Raw genomic sequence first — 24,129 nt, forward strand, 5'->3', positions numbered from 1 at the left:
TCGATTTGTAAATTCGATAGGTAATAACGAGTTGTGTCTATGTTGAAAACGTAAATCCGTCTTTGGCTTAGGCTTATATCTGACTTCTGCAGATATGTTCTAAAAGAGATCGAAATACTCTCCACATACAAGTTGAAAACTTATGACCGGGTGTAAACCGACTCAAGCATTTTCTCGGTTTGTTTGGCGAACTCACCTTTCAATGCCAAGTAGCATAAGAAGTCCTATTTAATGTGTATTTTTTGTTGCCTTATTGTCATGCGAGGAGAAATGTGGTCCTGTGACCCGCTCTCAAGTTCAACTCAATCAGATTATTTCTACCTGGAAAATATAAATACACCTGAAACATTGTTTCACCGCTTTGGCTTCATTTTGGAGAAACACAGGAGAGACATTGTAAAGTATGTTTTCCTTCATGGCTCACACTGGAGGTGCACATGTAGCCTTTTGTGCGAGTCGTCCATCGACACTGGAAGCGAAATGTTGAATTGACAGTCCAAATGAACTGAAGATGTCTTAGTCCGGGCGTGTTAGAACTCTGAATGTTTCAAGTGTTCCGTGCTTTTGTGAATGTTGTAAATGTGATGGATTTGAATAGCAAACTGCAAACCGAATGTATATGTATACTGTGTGTATGTGTGTTACGATTTCCGAGTCTTTTGAATACGTGTTGGCATGTGATTCCGCTGTAGCCATGAGTTTCAAATCATCACACTGAATGTGCGCTCTCAGATTTTTAAGATATTTCGGATGATTTTCTCATTAACGGGTAAACGTCACTTGGCAAGTCTTGGCTTCAACAGAATAAACACCATAATTTCTGTTTGTCACTATGGGGTCACTTCTTTTTGTCCTACAACAAAACATGCACGACCCTAGTATAAATAACATATTACAGTATTAAAAGTAAATTGACTCTTTTGGTCCCTGTGAATGATATTAGTATCATGTATGGCAGTATTTGATGATTAACACCATCCTTAGGTTCTGCTTTTGGAGTTGGAGCTGGTTTGAGATACTTTATATACAGAGACATCTGCTGTCAAAGAAATGTAGTGCAGTGGAATCTGCACAAATCAATAGCAAAACCACTATACTACATAGTATAATATATTTAACAATGTTTTAAAAAAAGTAATCTGTGATGATCAGTCACAAATTAACTATGGATGCATATGATTTAAAAACATAAAGTGCATACCACAGTGTATATTCCAGGGGGCTTTTACAGCGGTGTAATTTAAAGTTGGCCAGATGTTTGGTTTGCTGGTGTTTTTTTTCCACACATTGTAGACACACCCACAGATTGCCCTGGGCGACCAGTGAGTCCCTGTGTGTGTCTGGGTGTTGGGGGGGTGTACCGGGGAAACCCTGCGCGTCTCACAAGTGGTCGACTGGTTCATCTGGAGGAATTTTTACGCACGCACCCAAACTTCTGGCTGCGGGACGGACTGCGCGTCTCGGGCTGTGACTGGAACCATAGACTCACTGGAACACAAGGAAATACATAACACACGTTTCCTCACATGAGCGGAGCGGAGCGGACCCGTGTGGAGAGCGGACCCACAGCCTGAACTCAGCCGAGTTGAGTGCGAGCAGGCCGGGCCATGGCGGTGCGCTCCAGGACGGGCTACTACCGGCAGGAGGTGAACCGGACGGTGTGGGAGGTTCCGGAGAGGTACCGGGACCTGAAGCAGGTCGGGACGGGAGCTTACGGGACAGTGAGGTGAGTAAACAACCCCCCCTCGAAAAGCCCAACGGAGTTGTGACTGTATACTGTTTATATTAGCGGTTTGAGAGCCAGACTTTATGGATCCTGATCCAAAACCAGCTCTTCCTGGTCCCTGAGAGAGAAACCACTGGGAGCTCAGAGTGGAAACAGCAGGAGAACTGCTCTCATTGCAGCTCTCTACTATAGGAAACCAACAAGTACTTCTTTTTGCATTCTCTGGTTTAATTTACATCCTCAAATTAAATTGTATCCATGTGAAACACCTTCACACTGTATATATATATATATTTTAAAAAATTGTAATGCTCTTTGTGTCTATATTGTATACTTTTATTTATTTATTGCCCTACTGAGTTTGGATCTTTGGATTCCCTCTTTGTAACATGGTGAATTCTCCAGTTTGGAACTAAACGAGGATTATTTTACATCTTATCTTATCAATACACCTAAACTCAACTAATAAACTCACCACCATACTTTGCGTGTAGCATTTTGATTATATTTTCCCCAGGTAAAGTAGAGCAGTGCTTGTGTGTTGGGGTATGTTGGTATGTTATCCATCCACAGCTGGCTCTGCAGGGCCTCTATTTGCATTGTGTTGTGTGGATGAGGACGAACAAAGAACACCACCCCCAGTCTCATTGTTAGAAAGTCAAAGACCCCCGAGTTAAGAGCATATAGAACGCACCACTATTTTGTCTTCAATCAAAAAAGGGCCTTTTCTTTCCCCCCACACAGCATTCACTGTGACTGGCAGTCGCAGGAAAGACTCATTTATACTTAACAACATAAATGATGGCTCCATTTGAGGCGTCCCCCCTGTTATTCATCACACATGTGGACGTCCTGATCAGCACCACAGAGAAAATAGATCACTGTTGCGTTAGTTTTCCTACAGAATGAGTATTTTTCAGAATAAAACTGAACTAGGACAAACTTTCCTGCATAATAAGTATCTGTGTGTTTCAGTTCTGCGTGGGACCGCCGCACAGGGATGCAGGTGGCCATCAAAAAGCTGCAGCGGCCCTTCCAGTCCAAGCTTTTCGCCAAAAGGGCCTACAGAGAGCTGCGACTCCTCAAACACATGAAGCATGAAAATGTAAGAAAAGCTCTTCGGGGAATTAAGAAAACAGGAAATTACAACACATGATTTCAAACTAACATTCTGTTTTAAGGGTTTGTGCACTCTATGAGAATCAGATATCATTTTTGATTTTATTTCTCCTCGCCGAGCAGGTGATTGGACTGATGGATGTTTTCACCGCTGAGATCTCATTGGACCGGCTTCGAGATTTGTGAGTTCCTCTGCCTCTTTCCAAACACCCACGTTGAAAGCAGTCGGAGCAATAGCTTGATGATGAGACTCCCGTTCTCTCCTCTCCTCCACAGTTACCTGGTGATGCCGTTCATGGGCACAGACCTTGGCAAGCTGATGAAGCTGGAGAGGTTGTCCGAGGACAGAGTGCAGTTCCTCATCTATCAGATGATGAGAGGACTCAAGGTGAACACCAAACACAACACAGCATCTGTTCGCAGTGTGAATACAGTTCAAAGAATACGTTGATGCTCCTGTGTTTGTTTCAGTGAGTTGAGCTGAACTTGCTGATGTCCTCTCTCTCCCTCTCTCTCCCTCTCTCTCTCTCTCTCCTCAGTATATCCACTCCGCAGGGATCATCCACAGGGTGTGTGAACTTTGACCTCTCAGACTATGAGCTTTAGGGGGCTGGGGGTTCTTGCTCATTTCACGCCCAATTCCATTCATCGGGATTCCCACAAAGGGAGCTTTACTCTGTGTGTGTGTGTGTGAGAGTGTGTGTGTTTGTGTGTGTGTGTGTGTGTGTTAGAACAGAACTATACGCTGTTACATTTTATTACTGAAAGTCCCAGATGTCTGAGCCTCTTTCCTCAACTTTGCCCTTCAGATATAGCAGAAGTTAGCTTTGAAGATATGAATTAGTTGTGATGGTGATGAAGAGTAGGATTTAGTTTGTTTCAACCCTTTTTTGCTTACATTTATATATATATATTAATTTGGTAAAAACCTTAAATTAACTGGGCAGTGTCACCTCAAAACAAATAAAATTGTCAAACAAATGTCTCCTGATGATCATCTTAATGTATTAATATTGTCATATTTCCTTTCTCTCACACCTCAGGACCTTAAACCTGGGAATTTAGCCATTAACCCGGACTGTGAGTTAAAGGTAACCCAACTCAAAATATCTTGACATGTATTTTGTACACATTTACACGTTTTCTTATCAAAGCTTTTTTTTAAATTTAGATTCTTGACTTTGGCCTGGCGAGACAGGCGGACACTGAGATGACCGGCTACGTGGTGACGCGCTGGTACAGGGCGCCCGAGGTCATACTGAACTGGATGCACTACACGCAAACAGGTAAACACTCGTCTGTCCACACGGATGCGAATGAGACAAAATAAGAATAAGAGATTAATGGGAAAAGCTGATGTTTGTTCTCTGTTGCAGTTGATATCTGGTCTGCAGGCTGCATCATGGCAGAGATGCTGCTGGGAAAGCCGCTGTTCAAGGGAAGCGATCGTATCCTTCACAAATGGTGTCTAAGCAGATATCTCATTATCATTGATCATTTCACAGAGCATCTCGGCCAATGTGAGCCTTTCACAGGCACAACAGTGTTGGCGTTTATGCTTTTTTTAACCAGTGCATTTATATTTGTATTGTAGCTTAAAAATGTTCATTTCTTTAATTCAAATTCGGTCATGTATTCTGACGTTTATGGTTAATCTGATACATATAACATATCAGTGGGGCTCTATCAGCACGAGAAATGAAGCTTCCTTCTACATAGATCTGTTGTACTTGGCTAAAACTCATTAAGATCCAGACTGTAAAGAGAAATTAGACTCATTTATTCGCCTCTTTCTCTGTTTCTACTGTCTCTTCGTGTTGCTCACATGAGCACTGTAGAAAGTTCCCATGTAACAGATGGAACTTAACCGTAGCTCCTGTCAGACCTGGACCAGCTCCGAGAAATCATGAAGATCACAGGAACCCCAGCTGCCGACTTCGTTGTGAAGCTGCAGAGCCAAGATGTGAGACACGTTAAAGTTACACTCGATGCTTCTGAGAGGGAAACAGTCTCTGGCTGAGTTGAGCAGAGCTGAACGACGGTTGCAAAATGTTTGTACTTTGCTGTTTGTTTCCTCAGACCTCAGCTGTGGAAAGTTTGGACTTCTTCATTTATATAGTTTGTGTAACAAATACACAGAAATCACACAGTATATATACTTTTTGAAATGTGATGTCACTGACTGAAGTCAAGCTGACCTGTAAAACCCCTCAAATAATAATATCGTCAAACTGGACGAAAAATGTTCGCTTTTATAAAACATGATGTTGTGGTTGGATTTCTAGATTCGATTTAATTTAACTTTTTTCACCCCAATTTTACTGTACCTACTTCGGCTACTAGCTCGTTGGTATCATCTGTTAAGTAGTCCTATGAGGTATAAATAGTCATTTTTTCTAAGGTTTATCAAGGGATTCTTCTTTGGTGAGAAGTAATGATTTAAAAATGATCCAGAGTATTTGACCTCAACCTCCTGAGTTTTGTTCCTGTAAAGAGAAGAATTTAGATGGTGTGAAAACAATCTGTCAAATAAAAAGATAAAGAAAGGGGGAAAAAAATACCATCCATTAAAATATGCTCCAAACATTCCCTCATCTTCTGTCCCCTTTTGTCTCAACAGGCCAAAAACTACATCAGAAGTCTGCCAAAAGTACCAAAGAAAGATTTGGATGTTATTTTCTCCAAAGCCAGCTCCAATGGTACGTGAAGCTCTCTGTTCTCCACCTGTTTTCTCCACCTGTTGGTTCTGCTTGGTTCTGTGGTTCTGACTGTGACGTGTCCGTGTGCCCCGCTGCAGCCGTGGGCGTCCTGGAGAAGATGCTGCTCCTGGACCCTGAGCGGAGGGTGAGTGCCTCCGAGGCCCTGGACCTGCCTTTCTTCAGCGAGTTCAGAGACACAGAGGAGGAGACCGAGGCGCTGCCCTATGATCAGACCATGGACAACACAGACCTGCCGCTGGACCAGTGGAAACGTAAGAGGGAGCGGAGAAGATGACTTTGGTTAAAAGCTACATTTAAAGTCACTAAAAAGTCAAAACACTATCTATGTAATTGGTAGGCTGTAGAATCTAGTTATATCTAGTGGTGGAGTTGCATTTTGCAGCCTTGTTTCCAGGAGCAGCTGATTTCAATGAAATTAAGGCCCCAATATATATCAGCATTGTGTTCTCATATTGTTGTACTGTCTAACAAAGCCCAAGAAATGTTTTATTAATGCAGGTTTAAGGTTTTATTCTGCTTAGAATAACTTTTGGTTTGTTGATTTGTAGGCCAGTTAAATTCAGAGGCACCGCAGCCAGCAGAGTTGTTACAGCACCTGCTGTTTGCCAGAGGAGGGCGCTAATGGGCTTAGAATTTATTTGCAGGAAAAAGAAAAATTCAGGTTTAAAAAAGACAGAAGTAAATGTGTTGATGTAAAATAAGTGATGCATCATGTTTCTCTTTGTGTTGTCAGGTCACACCTTCACAGAGATCCTGACCTTCAGACCGACCAGGGACTCGAAGGAGACGTCACTTTAAGAGCACACATGCGCGCACACACACACACACACACACACACACACACACACACACACACACACACACACACACACACACACACACACACACTTACACTCAAAGTTGCACAAGCTCCCACTTAAGAACATGCAAATATATTCTGGACTTTTTTGTATTTTTGTAGAAATTATGTTGTTGAAGTGATGTAATTAGTTTTTTTTTCTTTCAATAAATGTGACTTGTGAAATGGTTCAAAGGCTCAGTTTGGTGCTATTATCTCCTTCATCCATAGAAATCATATTCTTGCTAATTGTTGTTCCTCCAATAAACTCAGTCAGTGTGTCCATTATGCAACAGGTTTTTGATCTGTTTGTAATTTGATAATTTATTCAGATAATGGAGGTTATTAATGGAGCTGAAGGGCGAGGTCACCAACTGGGAGGGCCGAAGTGACTAATACGGTGACTCACACTTCATATCAGCCTCAGTAGCTCGACTCCAGGACTAATGCTCACAGCCTTTTTTTGTTTCCTCTGGAGCTGATGTTTTCACACAGAGCGATGATTTTTTTGCAGGTTATTTCGAATTAACCGATTTAAAATCTGCATTTTCCTCTTTACAGAGATCCGAACTGTGACATTACGTGTTTTGGATTCACTCTCAGATCCAATAAATTCTGCAGATCACTCCCTCAGACTGAATCTGAGCCAGAAACGTAAGAACTTACTCCTGCAACTGCAGGGACTCTTATCCCAGCTGGAAAACTGAGGAAATATTCAGTCGTAATTATGTTGAAAATGCTGCTGCTAAAGAAAATCTGGAAAAATGTATTTAAAGGGAATCTTGTTTTTTATATCCACTATGGTAACAATCCAGTCAATATATTATCATCAGACTGACCAATGAGGCAGATATGCTTCTTACCAGCTCGCTCAGATAAGACCGGATTGCCTGCTAATGTTTGACTTATCCCTTATTTCCTGGTGGCCTTTAATCAGATTCTTACAGAAGATGGATCAAACCTGCACGTCTAAACAGAACAGACGACTCTCAAACCTCAGCAGACTTTTGTTGCTGCTGTTTCTGGCAGGTAACACAAGGATTTATTTTACTTATGATCAAAATCACAGTGAGAAGGTTGAATTTTTTCGCTGTGATGACTGCGTATATTAATGCTGCCGCACGGACTTTGACTCTTGTTTTTAATATGTTTATACTATGAAAACCAGCTGCTCTGTATATTACCTGCTTTAAATTTGATTGATAATTCACTACAATGTGATTTTCATTTTCATTTTAGAAGGAAATGTTGTACTTTTTATATATATTTTAAAGCTATTGTTAGTAGTCCCTAAGCATATTAAGATTCCACATACAAAATCGATACGCTTTTATATAGTATATACATTGATGATATATCGGTATGTGTTTATATGACTAAATAGCAGATTAGTGTTATATATTAAGTTACACAACAATGTGTGAATCACAGTAAGCTCCACCTCTACCATCTACAACAGTAAACTTAACCAACTAACATAGCATTATATAACTCACAAGAGACAATTTTCTGCATAATGGTCGTAATAGTTTCTATACTCATATTCTGAATAATGCATTTTGAAAGTTATATAATGTCTGGGGCCTAAAGCGACATTCATGAAATCATGGTAAAAGCTAAGAGTAGTAGAGTGATAGCAGCATGAGTAGAGAATAAATTAAGCAACAACTAGACATATTAATGTCAGTTCTGATTTCATCCATGGCACTTTTATACTTTAGCATGTATTTAAGATTCAAAATTAGACATCAGGTCTCAGTCTTGAGTTATAGTTTGACCAAACAACGTCAACTGGTTTTCAACTTTCTGGGACAAATGGGCAAATCCTTGCACTGGTGACAAGTAGAGGATGACATAATTAAAAGCTGTAGACAATGCTAAGTGTCAGTATTTCCAATTGCCTGATAGGACTTCAGTCTGTACTGTCTTCGGATGGAGAGCAGCCTGAACAAGGTGAAAGTGATAACAGTAAGTGATTTTAAATTAAATCAAACATTAAATCTTATACTAAAGATGTTATCTGTGTCAAAAATGTTAAATATTAAATATCAAGATACTATTAAATCATCATAACTAAGTATGATTGCTTTAAATAGATGTGAAAATGAATGTTCCTCCATCAGGGACATTTTCAGGATTAGTGAATGTAACAATAATCGGTCCGGACTATGTGACGGTGGGAGTGCCGAGCACCGTGGAGTGTGATGCCGGATGCCCTGGATGTCTCTACTCCATGTCTCTGAATGGGCAGACCGCTCAGGGTCAGGGTGACGTACTGGCCTTCACTGTAAACGAGTGGGTGGAGGCTTTAATGGTGTCGTGTACGGCCACAGAGGAGGACACAAAGCAGACCGCCACGACAACGAAGCAACTGCAGGTGTTAGGTAAGAGGTTGCTGATTTTGACAGTTGTATAAGATCCTTCAGGATATCAATGTCCTGATGACTGTGATCTGTCTCCTTTCCTTAGACGGACCTGCCAACATTTCCATCACAGGCGCTGAGTTGATGAATCCAACCTCGAGCCACACCTACAGCTGCCACGCCCACTGTCGGCCATCTTGTTCCTACACCTGGAGGTCAGATCATGGCCCGTGGATTGGTGGTCAAGGAAATGTGATTTCTATTGTTCCTCGGGAGATGAATAATTCCACGGTGCTCACCTGCAGAGCCACCAACAGTGTGTCTGGGCTGTTTGTCTCTGCCACGCGACGGGTTACTGTAATAAGTAAGTCGAGAGTTTCATGATTTATCTGTGGCTGAAAGTTAGGGCCTCAAACCTGGAGAGTACCAGGTTCCTAGCTAGGCCCCTGCAGTCTTTATGCTAAGCTAGCTGATTCCCCATATGTCCAGTCTGTATGATAAGCTAAGCCAGCAGTGGTTTATTCAGCATGACAGTGGTATCAACCTTGTCTTTTAGCTCAAGGCAAGAAAGCAAACAAGCATGTTGTACTATTTTAATTTAACTAACATCGACATGTTAGCTAAACAGAGGAAGAAATACTATAACAGAGCTGCCAACTTTTCAAAAAACCTTCGAGTGAGATTTTGTCGGGGGTGGCCAAAATTTTGCTTCGCACGCAGCCACACACGTTGGTGGCTCAATTATCAGGGAATTGGAATTAATTTGGCGTTGTACCCCTGTTGTGCATTCTGGTGGTTTGTGGGTCGCAGAGTCGTTGATAGGGGCGGCCTACTGGAGATGGACAACATTGGTTACATTTTGTGAAGCAATGACATAGCTGAAGGTCTACCCCCAGGACATTTTGGTTTAAGCAGATGTTATTTCCTAGCCTGACGTTGTCGAACTCAATTCTAGTCAGAATATGAGTCTGAGACCGCTCCATTGGGCTGTGATTATGGGGCGTGTTTCAACCGTACCAGGAAAAAAAATGCCTCTTCGCTCAATTGGATAGACCTACAACCAATCAGAGCAACGTAGTATGTGACGTATGTTTAGCGACATTGTGAGTTATTTACTAAGTCAGACAGTCAAGACTTTCTCTTACCATAAAAAAACAACACAGCGTGTTTCCTCATTGAGATCTTTATTACAAGATGAACAACTCTTGTGGCAGTTAAACGGAATCCGTTCAATGGTTACACTTGTAAATAAGCGCTGCTGTACTCCTAAGCCCCGCTGAGAGAGCAGCTAGCCGCTTAGAGATAGCTCTGTTTGACGGCTCTCGACCTCTCAGTCCGGTTGTTGTCAAGCCCTCACTTTCGGAACTCCTCACCCAGACCCGGGTCTGTCCAGATTCCCTTCCCTTGGACTGACAGTCCGTCTGCGGACATGAAGCCGAGCAGCGGAGGCTTAGCTCCGGGCTGCTTCCTCCAGCTGCTAACGTCCTCGCTGTGCTGCGTTCAGGGAAACCTCCTGCCACATAGCGAACATGCAATAGTTTTATCGATGAAACAATAATGTCCACCTCGTCATACACGCCGAGTTGCATCGCCATGCCTTGATCGTGTTTCTCTGTTCCTCTTTCAAAATGAATGCGCTATCGATGTCTTCTAAAACAGACTCAATGGCAGCATCTACACATCTCAGCTCTCCAGCGGCAGGCATGTTTGTGGAAGTCAACCCAAGCGCTGTTTGATGACGTAGTTGATTACGTAACTGCTGATCACATATCTATGGCTGATCATCTGTCCATCATCGTATAAAGCCCGCCCTGACAATGTGATTGGTCCGAACAGCTTCTGTTCGGAGCATAATTTCTCCCCAATGGAGCGACTCCAGACCGAACTTCCCGACCAAAAAATGTTGTGGGCGGGGCTGAATTCGTCTGGCACCCAGGCTAGTTATTTCCTGCATTCTAGTGGATTTTTGGGTGGTATGCTTAAGATGAGCAATACCTGAACTTATTCTGATTCATGTTCATCTGATCATGACTTGTAGGGCCTTCTAGACTTGAGCTAAACATTCAACCAGAAAACTGTTGTTGTGCCTCAATGACTGTCGATGTACCACAATATAGCATGCGCTACGTATTCTCCACATAGGCTTGAGTGGAGAATACGTAATTTACCCTCCACACCCGACATTGAACGGAGCAAACAGCGGAGAAGTTCTTGAGGATGGATGACATTAAATTAATAATTGAAGTGGAGAAGTACAGTGAGCTGTATGATCCTCAGCACATATGAGACAAAAATACACATGTTGGGACGCTGTTGCAGTTAATGTTGGAGAAACAAGTAAGTATATGCTTGAAAAAAGTGATGAAATGCCGTTTTTACTGCAGGCTGATCACAGCAAATGTATGTGATATTATTAGCGCGGTGCGGCGCTTCAGCGTCTGGTGTGAACCCGGCGTAACTCTTCTTCTGTCGCTAACTTCGTGACTCCTATACTCTTTGGGGTAAATTGGATGTCTATGCAGCGGATAGGGCATCTACCGTCGGGGAGTAGAAAAGGAACGAACGTGTCTCGGCCCAAAATCAGATTTTTTTTTGGGCATGAGAAATTGGGTGTGTGAGTGCGTGTGAAAACATGCAAAAAGGTTTTTCACACGGCGAAAGCTTGAGAGTTGGCAGCTCTGACTATAACTGATTTTATCTTTAACTTTGAAAGATGTAGCACAATTCTAAACTCATAGCTGCTGGTTCATGACAGAACTGCTGCATTGCCAGATCTGTGAGCCAAAACAAGCCCAATACCAGAACTCACACTGTTGTTTAAAACAGTTCTTTAACCAAGGTCCTAAAACACTATTGTTTAATAAGAAATGTAAAATAAACAATAGCTCTGTTCTTCTCCACTGGCCTGGATAACGTGAGTGTATGTCCTATGCATGTACTGTAGTTAATGTAGTGCTTTATTTCAAGTGAAACACCTCATCATGTTGCTTCACTGTATTTCAATCATATACTTATAATAAATACATGTGTAAATAGGCAATTTTTTTATTTTAGCTCAGCTGATAAAGCTTATCATGTTAATTCACAACTCCTTAATAATATAGGCTAATCACAGTTGAGAGTGGATGATCCAATGTTGTTAAAAGACAAGGTTTACACCACTGTCATGCTGAATAAACCACTGCTGGCTTGGCATAGCATACAGAGTGGACACATGGGGAATCAGCTAGCTATATATATATATATAGCCACAACATTAAAACCTGTCAGTGGTATGTGAATTACCATGATGAGGTGTATTCTAGTACTTATAAAAGTACTTATAAACAGTAAATGTATGACTTCTAGGCAGGTGGAGGAGGAAACGGGTACGAGAAGGGAAAACACAACAGTTAGGAGTGCGTGTTTTGTGTAAATGGGATATGTGTATATATACAGAATTTCAGTGTACCCGTTTATCTTATATAAGGTTAACCATATTTTTTACAGCAAAACAGGTATACTCAATCTGCAGCAAGTTTAAAAGTAACCCAATTCCACGACCTCTGAAAGTCTTTACACAAAACATAAGTTCCAGTTTTAAAACAGCCTACTGAGTTTTCCTTCAAACTTCTGGGTCTTCTTCATGGTTTGAATTGATGTAGTCTATTACATTTGTATTTTTGAATCACGTACAGTTCAAATTAGTGATGTCGTGATCTGTCCTCACTATCTTTGTTTCAGCCGGTCCATCAAAGGTCCAGATCGAAGGCCCTGACGTTATAGAAATCGGACAAAAGTATAAGTTCACGTGTTCCGCCGAGTGTCTGCCATCGTGTCGCTACTTGTCGTCTGTGGACGGTCAGACCGTGAGGGGCAACGTGATCGAGATGACATTGGATCATCCGCTTGAATCTGTCACTCTCAAGTGCGAGGCACAAAACACTGCTTCCAGGAGGACAGCCACAGTGTTAAAAACTGTACAAGTAAAAGGTAGATAAGCTGGAACATGCTTTGATGTACACTCTAATCACAGTGACACTGTCCTGACCTGCATTCGGCTTCCGTTTGCTTGTCTGTGTTTTCAGGGTCAAATCGAAACCTGTCTGTTCGTCCTGAAGAGACCTCAGCACTGCTGCTGTTGGCCTCCATGATGACTGTCGCCTTTTCACTGTGATCCACTGCACACAGGTGAGGCTCTTATACTGGAGCAGGGAGAATTATTATTATCCAAGCAACATGATTGACTGTGTTCATTTGTTATTTTTACTCTTAATTTGTCTTTTTACTTGCTCCCAACATATTTCACTAATAAGCAGTCCAGTATTTAAACTGTGGAACTAACATATTTTTTCTTTCCCTCATACAAATCATTTGTGTCTATAGGTTCAGCGGATGAATAAGTGACCAAGAAATCTTTGAAATTGTGGGAAATTGGTGACTCACACACTCACACAAATGACTCCTTTGCACTGGCCTCACATGTTGACAGAGGGTTGATCCCTGTTTGCACATCGCAAGGAGTGACGCGGAAAAGAGGCTTAAATATCAACGGCTCGGAGAAAGGAGCATTGGACGTCAGAAATGGTCGATTTGTCCTCAACACTGATTTAGCTGAAGAGTCTAAAAATGTGCCGATGCGTAAATTATATACACTGCCTTCTATAATAAGAGCTTTCAGATTTGTAAAAATGCTGTCTCACGCTTCAATTAAAATCTTAAACAGATCCAGCATTTTGCCGTTCTTGACACAGGGTTTCTCAGTTACTTCTCCGCTCCAGCTGCTGAGTTAAGCTGCTGTGTGCTGAAAATGATTAAAGGTCAATGAAACTAATCACAGAAGGTGAGTAGAATAAGTTGTAAAAAAAACACTGTGGGTCTGTGTAGTAGTTTAAATCTTGAGATCACATTTCTGGTTTAACTTTGGCTCCGGCTGGCGGCTGAATGTTTATGGCACACCACAAAGATCTGGAAACCCAAAATACAACTAGTAAAACTTACTACATATTAAGGGCATTTGTAAGTGGTTCTATTTTTAAAACGTTACATATATTTCCTTATATAAAAAAGGCTATAAGTCTGTTTCATGTATTTATTGGTACATGTTTTGTTATCCGTATGATTTTTTTTTAAAGATGCCCAGTCAATTCCAGCACCAGAGATTTAATTCGAGGGATTTATCGTGATTTATGACATTTTGAAAATTAATTACTAAAGTTTCCTGTAATAACAGTGACCATGAGCTCTCCCATCAACCAGCTGTTCCACTCTTCATCCCTGTTAACCCTTCTTTTATGGATCCTTCCAAATGTGAGATATATCTAAACTAAAATTCTTTGTTTGAAAATGAAATGTGTTGAACACAAAAACATAGAATTCATCACGTAGGATTATGATTGTACGATTTTTAAATAGAACAATCCCCCCCCCACTACCCTGGGATGAGTTCCAAACATTTTGTGACCCAGAATAAAATGAGGTGGATGTAGTTGAAGCGACTCAATAACAGCCCACGTATAAATTACAAAATACACCTTTTATTTGTCATTCAGTTGTCCAAACTCTACATATACACAACAGTCGAGGCAGGTTTAGTCCAGAGCAATGTCAGTTAACTTGTTTTCTCTTTCAACAATGAGAGGAACATTCACACTGGGTAAAGTACTCACAGAGACCAATCCATGCTTTTACACTGGGTTCAAGATAAAGCCACACTTCTGTTGAAAGGACATGCATCCTCGCTGGGGTTTGACGACTTGTAAGATGCAGTAACCTGGCTCCATGCTAACACATCAACATGTTCACAGTATGAGATTGTATAGAAAGCTGTATCTGCATATAGAGATGTAGCTTTCAAAAAACCATAATTACCTTGTAAGGATTCAATTGGATGTGTGGCTCAAACGCACTGCTTACAGGGATAGTTCACCACTATTTCAAGCAGTATGGAGGCTTTTCAGTTTGATTATGTCTGAAGAATAGCTCACCATTGACTTCGATTGTATTGGGTTCTGCTGCAACAAAGTTTACCCATGATACTCCTAAAGTGTTTTGTGGACTCAGACACTTCACCCTTCCCTCCATCGGCCTAGTGGTGAGTAGATGAGTGCATTTTCATATCTGGGTGAACTATCCCTTTAAGTAACTTTAATGGAAGTTAATTGATTAATAAAAACATAATTATTTGCTTTGAATTCAAAGTGGCGCTCTGTGTTGATGTATAAGTTTGTTGCTTGAGACGTGGAGCGTCACACACCGTACTTCTTCTGTAGGAGTGCGACGGCTGATTCTTCCAGCTTCGCTCGGTGAAGGAAGTCAAACAGGTCTTTCAGCGCTGGAGCACAGAAAACACACAGCGATCATCAACATGAAAAAGATTTGATGAAAGTGTGTGTCCTCTGCTTCGGCACGTTTAACAAACTCTTACCTTTCTTCTCTGTGGACGACATGAACATTACAGCCATGTCGAAGCGCCGCACACTCGATAGACTGCTGAGGATCTCCAGTATAACAGCAGGCGTTTCATTCCTACACAAGCACTTATATTATTATACAATGCAAACAAGTAAATACAAATGCACTTAACAAGAACTAAGAAAACATTATTCAAAATGTACTAAACAAATTGGCTCTTGTAGTTATTCTCTGGGCATTTTTTTCAAAAAACTTACTTTGTATAGAACTCGTGCAGCGTCGACAGGATCTGATTGAGGATGTCCGGTTCAAGGGAGTTTTGTAAAATCTTAACGTACGATTCAGCCTTGATTTGCTGCAAGACAATGATGAGCAAAATTATATTGCCATATTGTTTATTTGAAAAGTTAATCAAGTCTGAAAATCAGACTGGGTTATTTGGTAATTACATTTTATTTTTAAGAAATAGTGATGAAAATGGATAATTCTATGGCCTACAATATGTAAAAGCTCAGCTTACCCTCAGATATCTGTAAATCACTTCTGGCTGCTTTCCGATCTTGCGGATGTCGGCCTCCAGCTGGAAGCTGCTGGTGGGTGGAGGGGGCAGGTCTTTCACTGATGAGGGGGTGTTGGTGGTTGTTTCAGGCGGGTGACTGATTACAACCTGCGCTGGTTGTTCAGTCGGTCTGCTGGGAGGGAGTCTGGTGAGAGAAGGCAGAACACAAACAAATATAATTATCTACATAATGACTGAAATGTGTCAACTGGTTTTAACCAGTAAATAAACAGTGTCACTAACGTTTCTGATACGTGTGAGGGGGCGTCCGCCATCGCCTCGATTTTGATTATTTTGGCGCTGGGGGAAGTGGACAGTGGAGACGAGTCCTCCTCCACCACTTCCTGGATCAAGGTCTTGGACCCACTTGACTCCACCTCAGGCACCGTAGCTTTCCCACTGACCTCCTCGATTTCAATTCTCCTCAGAGGTTTCTGGAGAACATCAGACAAAAAACACAGACAAGTTTTTTCCCCCAATCAAACATAATAATGAAGCGACGCACTGACGTCTGCTGCCCCCCGCTGGACAAATAAGGCCCAAGCATATAAACATGTTGATTAAATGTGTTGAAACCAGGTGATGGAGCAGATAGGGTCAGATTACATGTGTGTAGGTTTCTTGAACTTATCTACTCGTTTTCAGTATAACTCCTGTTGGCAATAGTTATTTAGAAACATAAATAATCATTAATATTAATTAGATTCCTCACATTTGTAAAACAAAATAATGTCCTCATATCGTCAATTTTCTCTGACAGTCTAAAACAATGAGGAACTCACGGTGGAGCGCAGATGAGTTGGTTTATCAATCGGCTGAACTGTTCTCCTCTTTGAGCTGTCGTCTGTTTGAAGAAGTCCACTGGGACCAAGGTCCTAAAACAAGAGGAGAGAGGAGGGAAGTCAGACATCTCCACTGTTCGTCCTGCACCAGAAATGAATTCAAGCACCAGAAGTTCATTCATTCTTTACTTAAATATTTGCACACATCTTATAGATTTTGAAACGTACAATCTGGAGTTTCTGGAGTTCATTCAAGGCCTGTTTGTTCCCTGGCTCCAGCTTCAACACTTCCTGAAAGTCTGAGAAGACACATCACAAAACTTTGAATACAAATAATCACTTTCACTCATTTCAGTGCAATTTTACATACATCATTTCAAGACGACTCTTTAAATCTCTCTATATCAAGTGTGAGATAACTTAGTAATTAAAGAGATATGGGAACTGTCCTGATGCAGGATAAGAAAATGCAACAATAAAACAAACAGTAGATGGAGAGAAAGAATGTGGATCTGCTGCATCTTTTGGGGATTCTCTCTGTTAATAATAAAAACATGGAATAGTGTGGTAGCTCTTTGACTTTAGAAGACAGTGTTGTTCTGTGCGTCACCTTGTTTGGCCTCCTCCAGTTTCCTTAAAGCCACTCTGGCTGTTGCTCGACGGGCAAAAGCTTTGGAGTAAGTCCCGTCCAGATAAATGGATTTAGTGCAGTCTTCCTCTGCCTCCTTATACCTGCAACAAATTAAAAAAAAGTATGCTGTCACTCTTTAACTGTAGAACAATATTTCTGCAATTAACACAATTTAAATATTGCCTCTCGAGAACCTAAAAGATTGTGTAATGTTTTATTTTACAGTAAAGAGAGAACGATGTGCTTACTTCTCAAGCTTCAGGAAGGCCATGGCTCTGTTGGCGGGAAGCAGGACGTTCAGGCCGTCTGCCTCCATACCTCGGCTGTAGCACTCGATGGCTGCTTCATACTTCCCCTCTTTGAAATAAGCATTCCCCTGAGAAGCACAATCAGAAAGCATAAACCAATTGGGGAAAACTGAAATGAAAATGTCCCTTTGACCCACAGTGTGGGGGATTCTTATCTTTGGTGCAATCACATATATACCTTAACAGTAACAAACATGATTCCTGCATAGGTGAGTAAACTTGCCCCACACATTTTCAGTGTGAGCTGACGTGTCCATCTGGGAAAACCACAAAATATCTTACTCTGTCTTTTTGTAGAACGGCCTCCTGCCTCCTCTGCTGTTCCTCCATCAGTCCCTGCTGCTCAGGTTCGACTGTGGAAGCCTCCAGCGGCTGAGTGGCTTCACTCTGGAAAGTCGATGCTTCTTTCCCAAGGGCCTGAAACCACAAAGCAAAAAAGTATTGCATACAATAAAGAGAGAAAGGCTTGAGAAATGACGTTCATCATCTGATCAGGTCTCATCCCACTCACCTCATTGATTTTCTTCACTTCATTCTGTGCTTCCGTGTTCCCGGGGTCAAGCTTCAGAACCATCTTATAATCTATCCAGAGGAAGATTCATGTTGTTATTTCAGAGGAATCAAGACTGAGTGGTGATCAAATAGTTTTGCTTCTTTACCTTCTAAAGCAGATCCATAATTCTTCAGTGCAAACCGCGCCGCTCCTCTCCGCGCATAAGCTTTAAAGTAGTTGCTGTCCAGAGCGATTGCTAAGTTGCAGTCAGACTCCGCCACAGAAAACCTGCGATGAGCAAGGATGAATATATAAGCAGGGTGACAAAACAAAACATTTCACCAAGGTGACATCAGAAAAAAACAGAAGGCACTTGATCTGTGCTTTACTTCTGGAGTCTGAAGAAGGAGGTGGCTCGGTTGGTGGGGAGCACAGGGTTGTAAGGATCTGCACTCATCCCTCTGGTGTAACACTCAATGGCATCGTCATACTTCCCTTCCTTGAAAAACACATTACCCTGAAAAGGAAAAAAGCGAAAGACTTTAGGAAATAAATCATCATTTCCACTTTTCTTACTTTTAGCACTTCCTATTCGGTGTTTACCTTTTCCTTCTGTGACAGAGCTTTCTCTCGATCGACAGTGGGTTCCTCTGAGTCCGACTCGTTGGACTCGACTGGACTTTCTTCTTTATCCATCTCGGCCAGAGCCCCGTCCTGCGAACACGGAAGCATTTTACAAACCCACTCCACCATTTCACTTGTCATATGAAGCATAGTGCATAAGAATGTGTTAACTACCACGTCAAACTTGTCCCATGATTGATAATCACACCCCTTTCTCCTCGACGATTTTTGGAGATCCACTGCTTTTGCGTCACAATTCCCAGCAACACCATTCCTAGCATGCTCCGTCTTCTTCTTCCTCTTCTCCCTCATCTTTGTTTTGTATTTCTTGTTGCGCACAGGTGGCAGTTTCTCCTGCAACACATACAACAACAGAGATGCTGATGCTGATCCAGAACATGATCTGCTCCTGAGGAGGACCAACACGAGCATCAGGATCTCACCCCGGTCCCCTGTGCTCCTCCTGTCCTCAGCTCCTCATCCTTCGTCTTCATGTCACACTCCCATCCATCCAGCTCCTTCATGAAGCTGTGCAGCTCCTCCGCGTTCTGTCGCATCTGAAGCTGCAACTCGATGGCTTTGTTTCCCCCGGACATGTTACTGTGAAACACGGATTTGTAAGTCACAACCTTGTGTAAACCATAGACATATATTAAGTCACAACAGTCGCTGCTGTCGTTGCGGTCGATGCTGTTTCAGGCAGGAAGAAAACACGAGAATCACGCTGGCTAGCGGCTAGTTAGCTAGCTAGCAGAAAAGCGAAACACTAAGGGGGGTTAAAGTGAATAAATTAGCCCCTCTGTGGTAACTTGAACCTGGTGAAGTACCTGTCGCGTCTCCCTCCTGAAGGAAACACACTCCGCGTGGAGCTGTGGCTAGCTTCGCTCAGTGCTCATACAAAACATGCAGTCAGGGCAACAGCTCGAACCGTGGCAGCGGTAGCTAGTCGAGGCACTTCCGGTGTCAAAATAAACTGCCACTGAAATGAGGTGAAGGCAGCTGCCTTAGATGCCACACTGTTGAAAGGCAGCTGCCTGTGATGTCACAATGTTTGGATCAATGTATGATCTGATCTGCAGAATGGGAATGCAGTGAAGTGTCTTGTTGCACATTGTTACAGTGCAAAGTAGTGATGATGTCCTCAGAAGTGATCTAGTTTGTAATATCTCCTCCACGTATCCAACAGTAATATCACTTCATTTAAAAAAAATGCTGTTCAAAGAAACACAATTACCTTTAAAGTCAGTGGCAGTTTCTGTGGCCACCGGAAATGCTCGCGCTGGCTGCCACGATTTGAGCTGATGCCTCAGAATATGTCGCGCGTCTGACTTTCTGTTTATGTTGGGAGCCATGGCAGCGGCGTCCCAGCAGCCACTGCGCGGTGCGTCAACAAAGATCGTCTATGTTACAATAAATACAACAACAATTCAACCAGTTGGTAAAATCTGCTCATTGGCAACAAATAAGAAGCATCCCCTTGAAAAAGCATGATTATTATTATTGAACGATGTAAATGAGCATTTTAATTGGCTGCAACATTCATATGATTGCGTGATAGCATACGGGCTTTCAATAAAGTAGGTTACAGCCTGAAGAAACAACATATAAACAGATATGTTTATGTAAAGCTGACCCATGGGCTCGTGTATTATTTATTATTTGTAGCTTAATATCATTGTACAGGCAGCTGCAGTAATTGCGCTGGTATATGTTTTGGTCCACAAATCTAGCTCCAGGTTGACAGCTTGTCTACAGATTCTCAATAGACGATATATACAAGAAAAGGCTCACAGAAAACTCCTTTGTAATAATTTTTAAATCATTCATATCATTTAACTGAAATTAATTCAAAGGAGGAATTATTATGTCCAAGGTGAATGTTTATAATAAAAAATAAATAGCAGAGCTCCTTTTTTGTTTAGTCTTACTAACCCTTTGACCCTTGGGTATCACGTGACTTTGACAACAGACGACCTCTCTGTGCTAGCTAGAGGAAGCTAACCGGGGGGTGGGCTCGATGCTAACACGTCCACATTGCAGTTATTAACATTTCTCACCGTCATGGACCAGACTAAGCAAGAGGAGGAATATGGCTACGACTTATTCCCGGAGAGGAACAGCCCGAAGTTCAAGAAGGGATCCTTCGCGGAGAACCTGTTCACGTTCAACCACAAGTGTCAGATCATGTTGCAGTTCGCGACTGAAACCAGTGAGTGTCCCAGTCAGGTTCCAGTTCACTGTCCTTCACACACAGAGACACCTCGGTGATGTGGAAACACGCATGTTTATTGTCATGGTGGCTGTGATTAACATGCTAGCTGCTAACGTTAGCTAGCTCTCTGTTAGCTAGCTGTGGTCGGTGGGAGTGACCACATTAACCGGCCTCTGTCTCCTCCAGGTCCTTATGCCAAACTCCTCCTCAGTGCCATGAAAAGCTCCGGATGGTCAGTATGTCTTTGTCATTGCTTATCCACACTGTTTATATTACAGGCTGACATGAAGTACGTTTGCTAAACAAATGGTTGAAACACAGAAGTAGTTAAATACAGAAGGAATAATGTTTATATTCATAAAGAGCATAATTATGCTAATGCATCTTATTTTGATAATAAGAAAGCATAATAGTTTACAGGATACCTAAGTGTGCTCGTTTGTACGGTGGCCGAGAGAGCTCAACGCACTGCAAATTAAGAACAAACATGCTAATAGAAAATACACACGCAAATCAAGAAAACAACTTGATAAATTTGACGACACATGCAGCTGCAAAATGTCCCAACACATGCAAATACTGAAACACGCTGCAAATTGTAAATAATGTAAAAAAACAGAAATGTTTCCAGGGGACCCAAAGAAGTGATGAACCTGGCTGTAGTTCAATGCTATGTGAAGTTAATGAAGTCTGCTACGCGTCAGTGGTGATGGAACTATGATTGAACTACAGCAGGGGTTCATCACTTTTTTGGGTCCCCTGGAAACATTTCTGTTGTCTTTTTAAAAAATAGCAGCACGTTTCTGTATGTACATGTGTTGTGACTTGTTTGCAGTACATGTTTCAACAAATTGATAAAGTTTTATTCAAGTTTGTTTGTGATACTTGCAAACTAGTGATTACCTGTAGCAATATCAGATTGATTCGCACCCAGATGACTTTGCCTTGTCTTCTCAACACAGCAAAGTATTTAAAGACCGACATTTTTCCTGTGAAGACTGTGACGGGTCCGTCAGCGGAGGCTTCGATGCAGCTTCTTCTCAAGTAAGAAAGATGATGGCATTAATAATAACAAAAAAAGATGGACTATAACGTGTCTCGCCAGTAATGATCTTTGCTCTGGTTTGCAGATTGTTTTATGCCAGAACAACATCCACCAGCAGTCCCACATGACCCGAGTGGTCACACATGAGCTCATCCACGCCTTTGATCACTGCCGCGCCCACGTGGACTGGTTCAACAACTACAGACACCTTGCTTGTTCTGAGGTGAGGAAGACTGTGTTTCTACACCGGCTGCAATGGCTGTGTGTGTGTAAAGTGATTCTGATTCTGTTTCATTTCTGCCAGTGTTGTTATGGTCCTGTTGTCATGATTAAACCTGTTACATCATTAGAGTCTGGATACAGACCCATCCAGCCAGTTGAGATCCTGGTCTTGGTTCGAGACTTTACAAATATAGAGAAGCCCTAAAGTTCCCACAATGACATTAATCTTGTTTGTTGAGTTTTTAAAGATTAATTTTTTGTCACTGTTTCAGATCCGGGCAGCTAACCTCAGTGGCGACTGCTCCTTTAGCAACGAAGTAGCCAGATTAAACTTCGGCTTGAAGGAGCATCATCAGGTACCTGCGCTGGGAAAAATGTGATGTGGCAGCCCTCAGCTCAGTCTCTCTAATCCAGATCTTAACCTCACCCTTCTCTCCTCGGACAGGAATGCGTCAGAGGCCGGGCCCTCCGTTCCATCCTGGCTGTGAGGAAAATCAGCCGAGTGGAGGCGGAGAAAATAGTGGACGAGGTCTTCGACACGTGCTTCAATGACCACGCGCCCTTTGGACGAATCCCGCACAGCAACAAGGACGCCAAGTTTGCCAACAGAGAATACGAGAGCAGAGATCGATACCACGCGAACCTATAGTGCCGTAGCTTTTCTCACTTCAGTCCTGAGGCTGCTGGGACTGCCGGCGATGCTGACAAGAGCCGGGCAGCGTCCGAGCCTCGGTCGGTGTGAACGCCTCCACAGAGTGACTTTGAATTGAAAAAGATAATTTCCTTTAAAAAAAAAAGGATTTTCAGAGAATGATTCGTCCTTGGAAAAATAAAGCAAAAGGAAGGAGCTTCGATACTTTTCATTTTCTAGCCTACGGATGCTAATTCTGTAAAAAAGGATTCCAAAGACTGATTTTGCTCTCCATGTATTAATTGAGGCACCAGTGTTTTATTTGTCATTAGATTTAAGGTGATAATTCGGTGCTTTCAAGGAAAATCCAAGGTTTCCTTTTCGTCCATCGATGTTTGCTGTGAAATCATTCGATGAAAAGAAAGGATGTACAGTGTTTCTGTTGTTGACACAATCTTCCACTAACTTCTTGTTAGTAGAGCAGGTAATGCATAAATTAAACAGAATTAAATGTATTACAATTAAAGTTTGATTCCACTGAAAAAGTATTTTTCACCCATTATTGGAATAAGTGTTTTTTTCCAAGTTACTTCTTTAGGACAAGACCACCCCTCTTGTTGAGTTCGACCTTGGCGCAGAAAGTTAGAATTTCTGACTTGCCCCCCCCAAAAAAGAGAAAAGATTAGTGAGTAAATTGCTAATTATAACACATTTATGTTTAATGCTGTTAGAGGATCCTTCAAGTTCCTCCACAACAACATGGACAACTTTGTTCACATCTGCTTCACCACAGTAAAATGTCATTGCCGACATCTTTATTGGAAATTAGCATTTAAAGAATCTCGTATCGCTTCGCAGAGATTAATGAGGGACAGCGTTATGAGGGAATTATCCTCATAATCCTCCCTTTCCCTCCTCCGTCTCCGCCTCCTCCACTTCTACTTATCTCAAAGACAACACCCTCTGCATCGTAATCACAAAGTCACTCAGCGCGTCTGCCGGCGTAGTGTTAATATGCCACTTATACTAATATTCTCCACTGGAAGAACAGTACAAAATCAAAAGAAGAGCATGGGCTCCAAACAACAAGACGGGTTTGTGGGATGGGATGACTGGAGAAGATTAAGTTATTTCTAGAAGCTTAACAGAGGAAATGATAGAGGAAAACGTCTTCAAGGCGGTGGGACTAATGTGAGACTAACACAAGAGGACAACAGAAGGAAATGATTTGGCCAATGTCGTACACCCAAGTACGCGAAATAAAGAAATCATACAAAACAACAGAATTACTGCTGGAATTGTGTACAAATCAAATGCTAGCTGCTAAATACATTTGACACAATTAGACATGCCACACAAGGTTGAGAATTTGTAAGTTGATTTATTTCATGCTCTCGCGCTGAGTCTGAGTCCTCGCTGCAAACCCACCTCCACATTGATGTCTCACATTCAGACTAAAAAAT

The 24,129-nt window shown here is 42.0% G+C and overlaps 3 protein-coding genes across 3 annotated transcripts; 2 read left to right on the forward strand and 1 right to left on the reverse strand.

Moving 5' to 3' along the window:
- Positions 1–1,607: 1,607 nt before the first annotated feature.
- mapk12b (mitogen-activated protein kinase 12b) lies at positions 1,608–6,363 on the forward strand. The gene is made up of 12 exons (XM_061072779.1): positions 1,608–1,726; positions 2,702–2,831; positions 2,969–3,027; positions 3,122–3,233; positions 3,385–3,414; positions 3,889–3,936; positions 4,017–4,131; positions 4,222–4,293; positions 4,729–4,808; positions 5,466–5,544; positions 5,643–5,816; positions 6,299–6,363. Exons 1-12 carry the CDS (start codon positions 1,608–1,610, stop codon positions 6,361–6,363), a joined length of 1,083 nt encoding a protein of 360 aa, XP_060928762.1.
- Positions 6,364–14,262: 7,899 nt separating this feature from the next.
- Positions 14,263–19,499, reverse strand: rpap3 (RNA polymerase II associated protein 3). Its single transcript, XM_061071198.1, has 17 exons — positions 19,384–19,499; positions 19,000–19,156; positions 18,731–18,910; positions 18,536–18,646; positions 18,322–18,449; positions 18,099–18,220; positions 17,951–18,021; positions 17,722–17,856; positions 17,380–17,507; positions 17,111–17,232; positions 16,729–16,799; positions 16,501–16,593; positions 15,962–16,152; positions 15,680–15,863; positions 15,417–15,514; positions 15,173–15,273; positions 14,263–15,079 (listed from the first exon to the last, which is right to left on the reverse strand). Exons 2-17 carry the CDS (start codon positions 19,150–19,152, stop codon positions 14,994–14,996), a joined length of 1,974 nt encoding a protein of 657 aa, XP_060927181.1. The 5' UTR covers positions 19,153–19,156; positions 19,384–19,499; the 3' UTR covers positions 14,263–14,993.
- A 1,014-nt stretch (positions 19,500–20,513) lies between these two features.
- On the forward strand, positions 20,514–23,214 carry atp23 (ATP23 metallopeptidase and ATP synthase assembly factor homolog). The gene is made up of 6 exons (XM_061071854.1): positions 20,514–20,765; positions 20,955–21,000; positions 21,731–21,812; positions 21,899–22,036; positions 22,308–22,391; positions 22,481–23,214. The coding sequence occupies exons 1-6, from the start codon at positions 20,618–20,620 to the stop codon at positions 22,682–22,684; spliced, it is 702 nt and encodes a 233-aa protein (XP_060927837.1). The 5' UTR covers positions 20,514–20,617; the 3' UTR covers positions 22,685–23,214.
- The last annotated feature ends 915 nt before the right edge of the window (positions 23,215–24,129 follow it).

This window comes from Limanda limanda, chromosome 1 (genome assembly GCF_963576545.1).
Source record: "Limanda limanda chromosome 1, fLimLim1.1, whole genome shotgun sequence".
Classification (NCBI taxonomy): Eukaryota; Metazoa; Chordata; class Actinopteri; order Pleuronectiformes; family Pleuronectidae; genus Limanda; species Limanda limanda.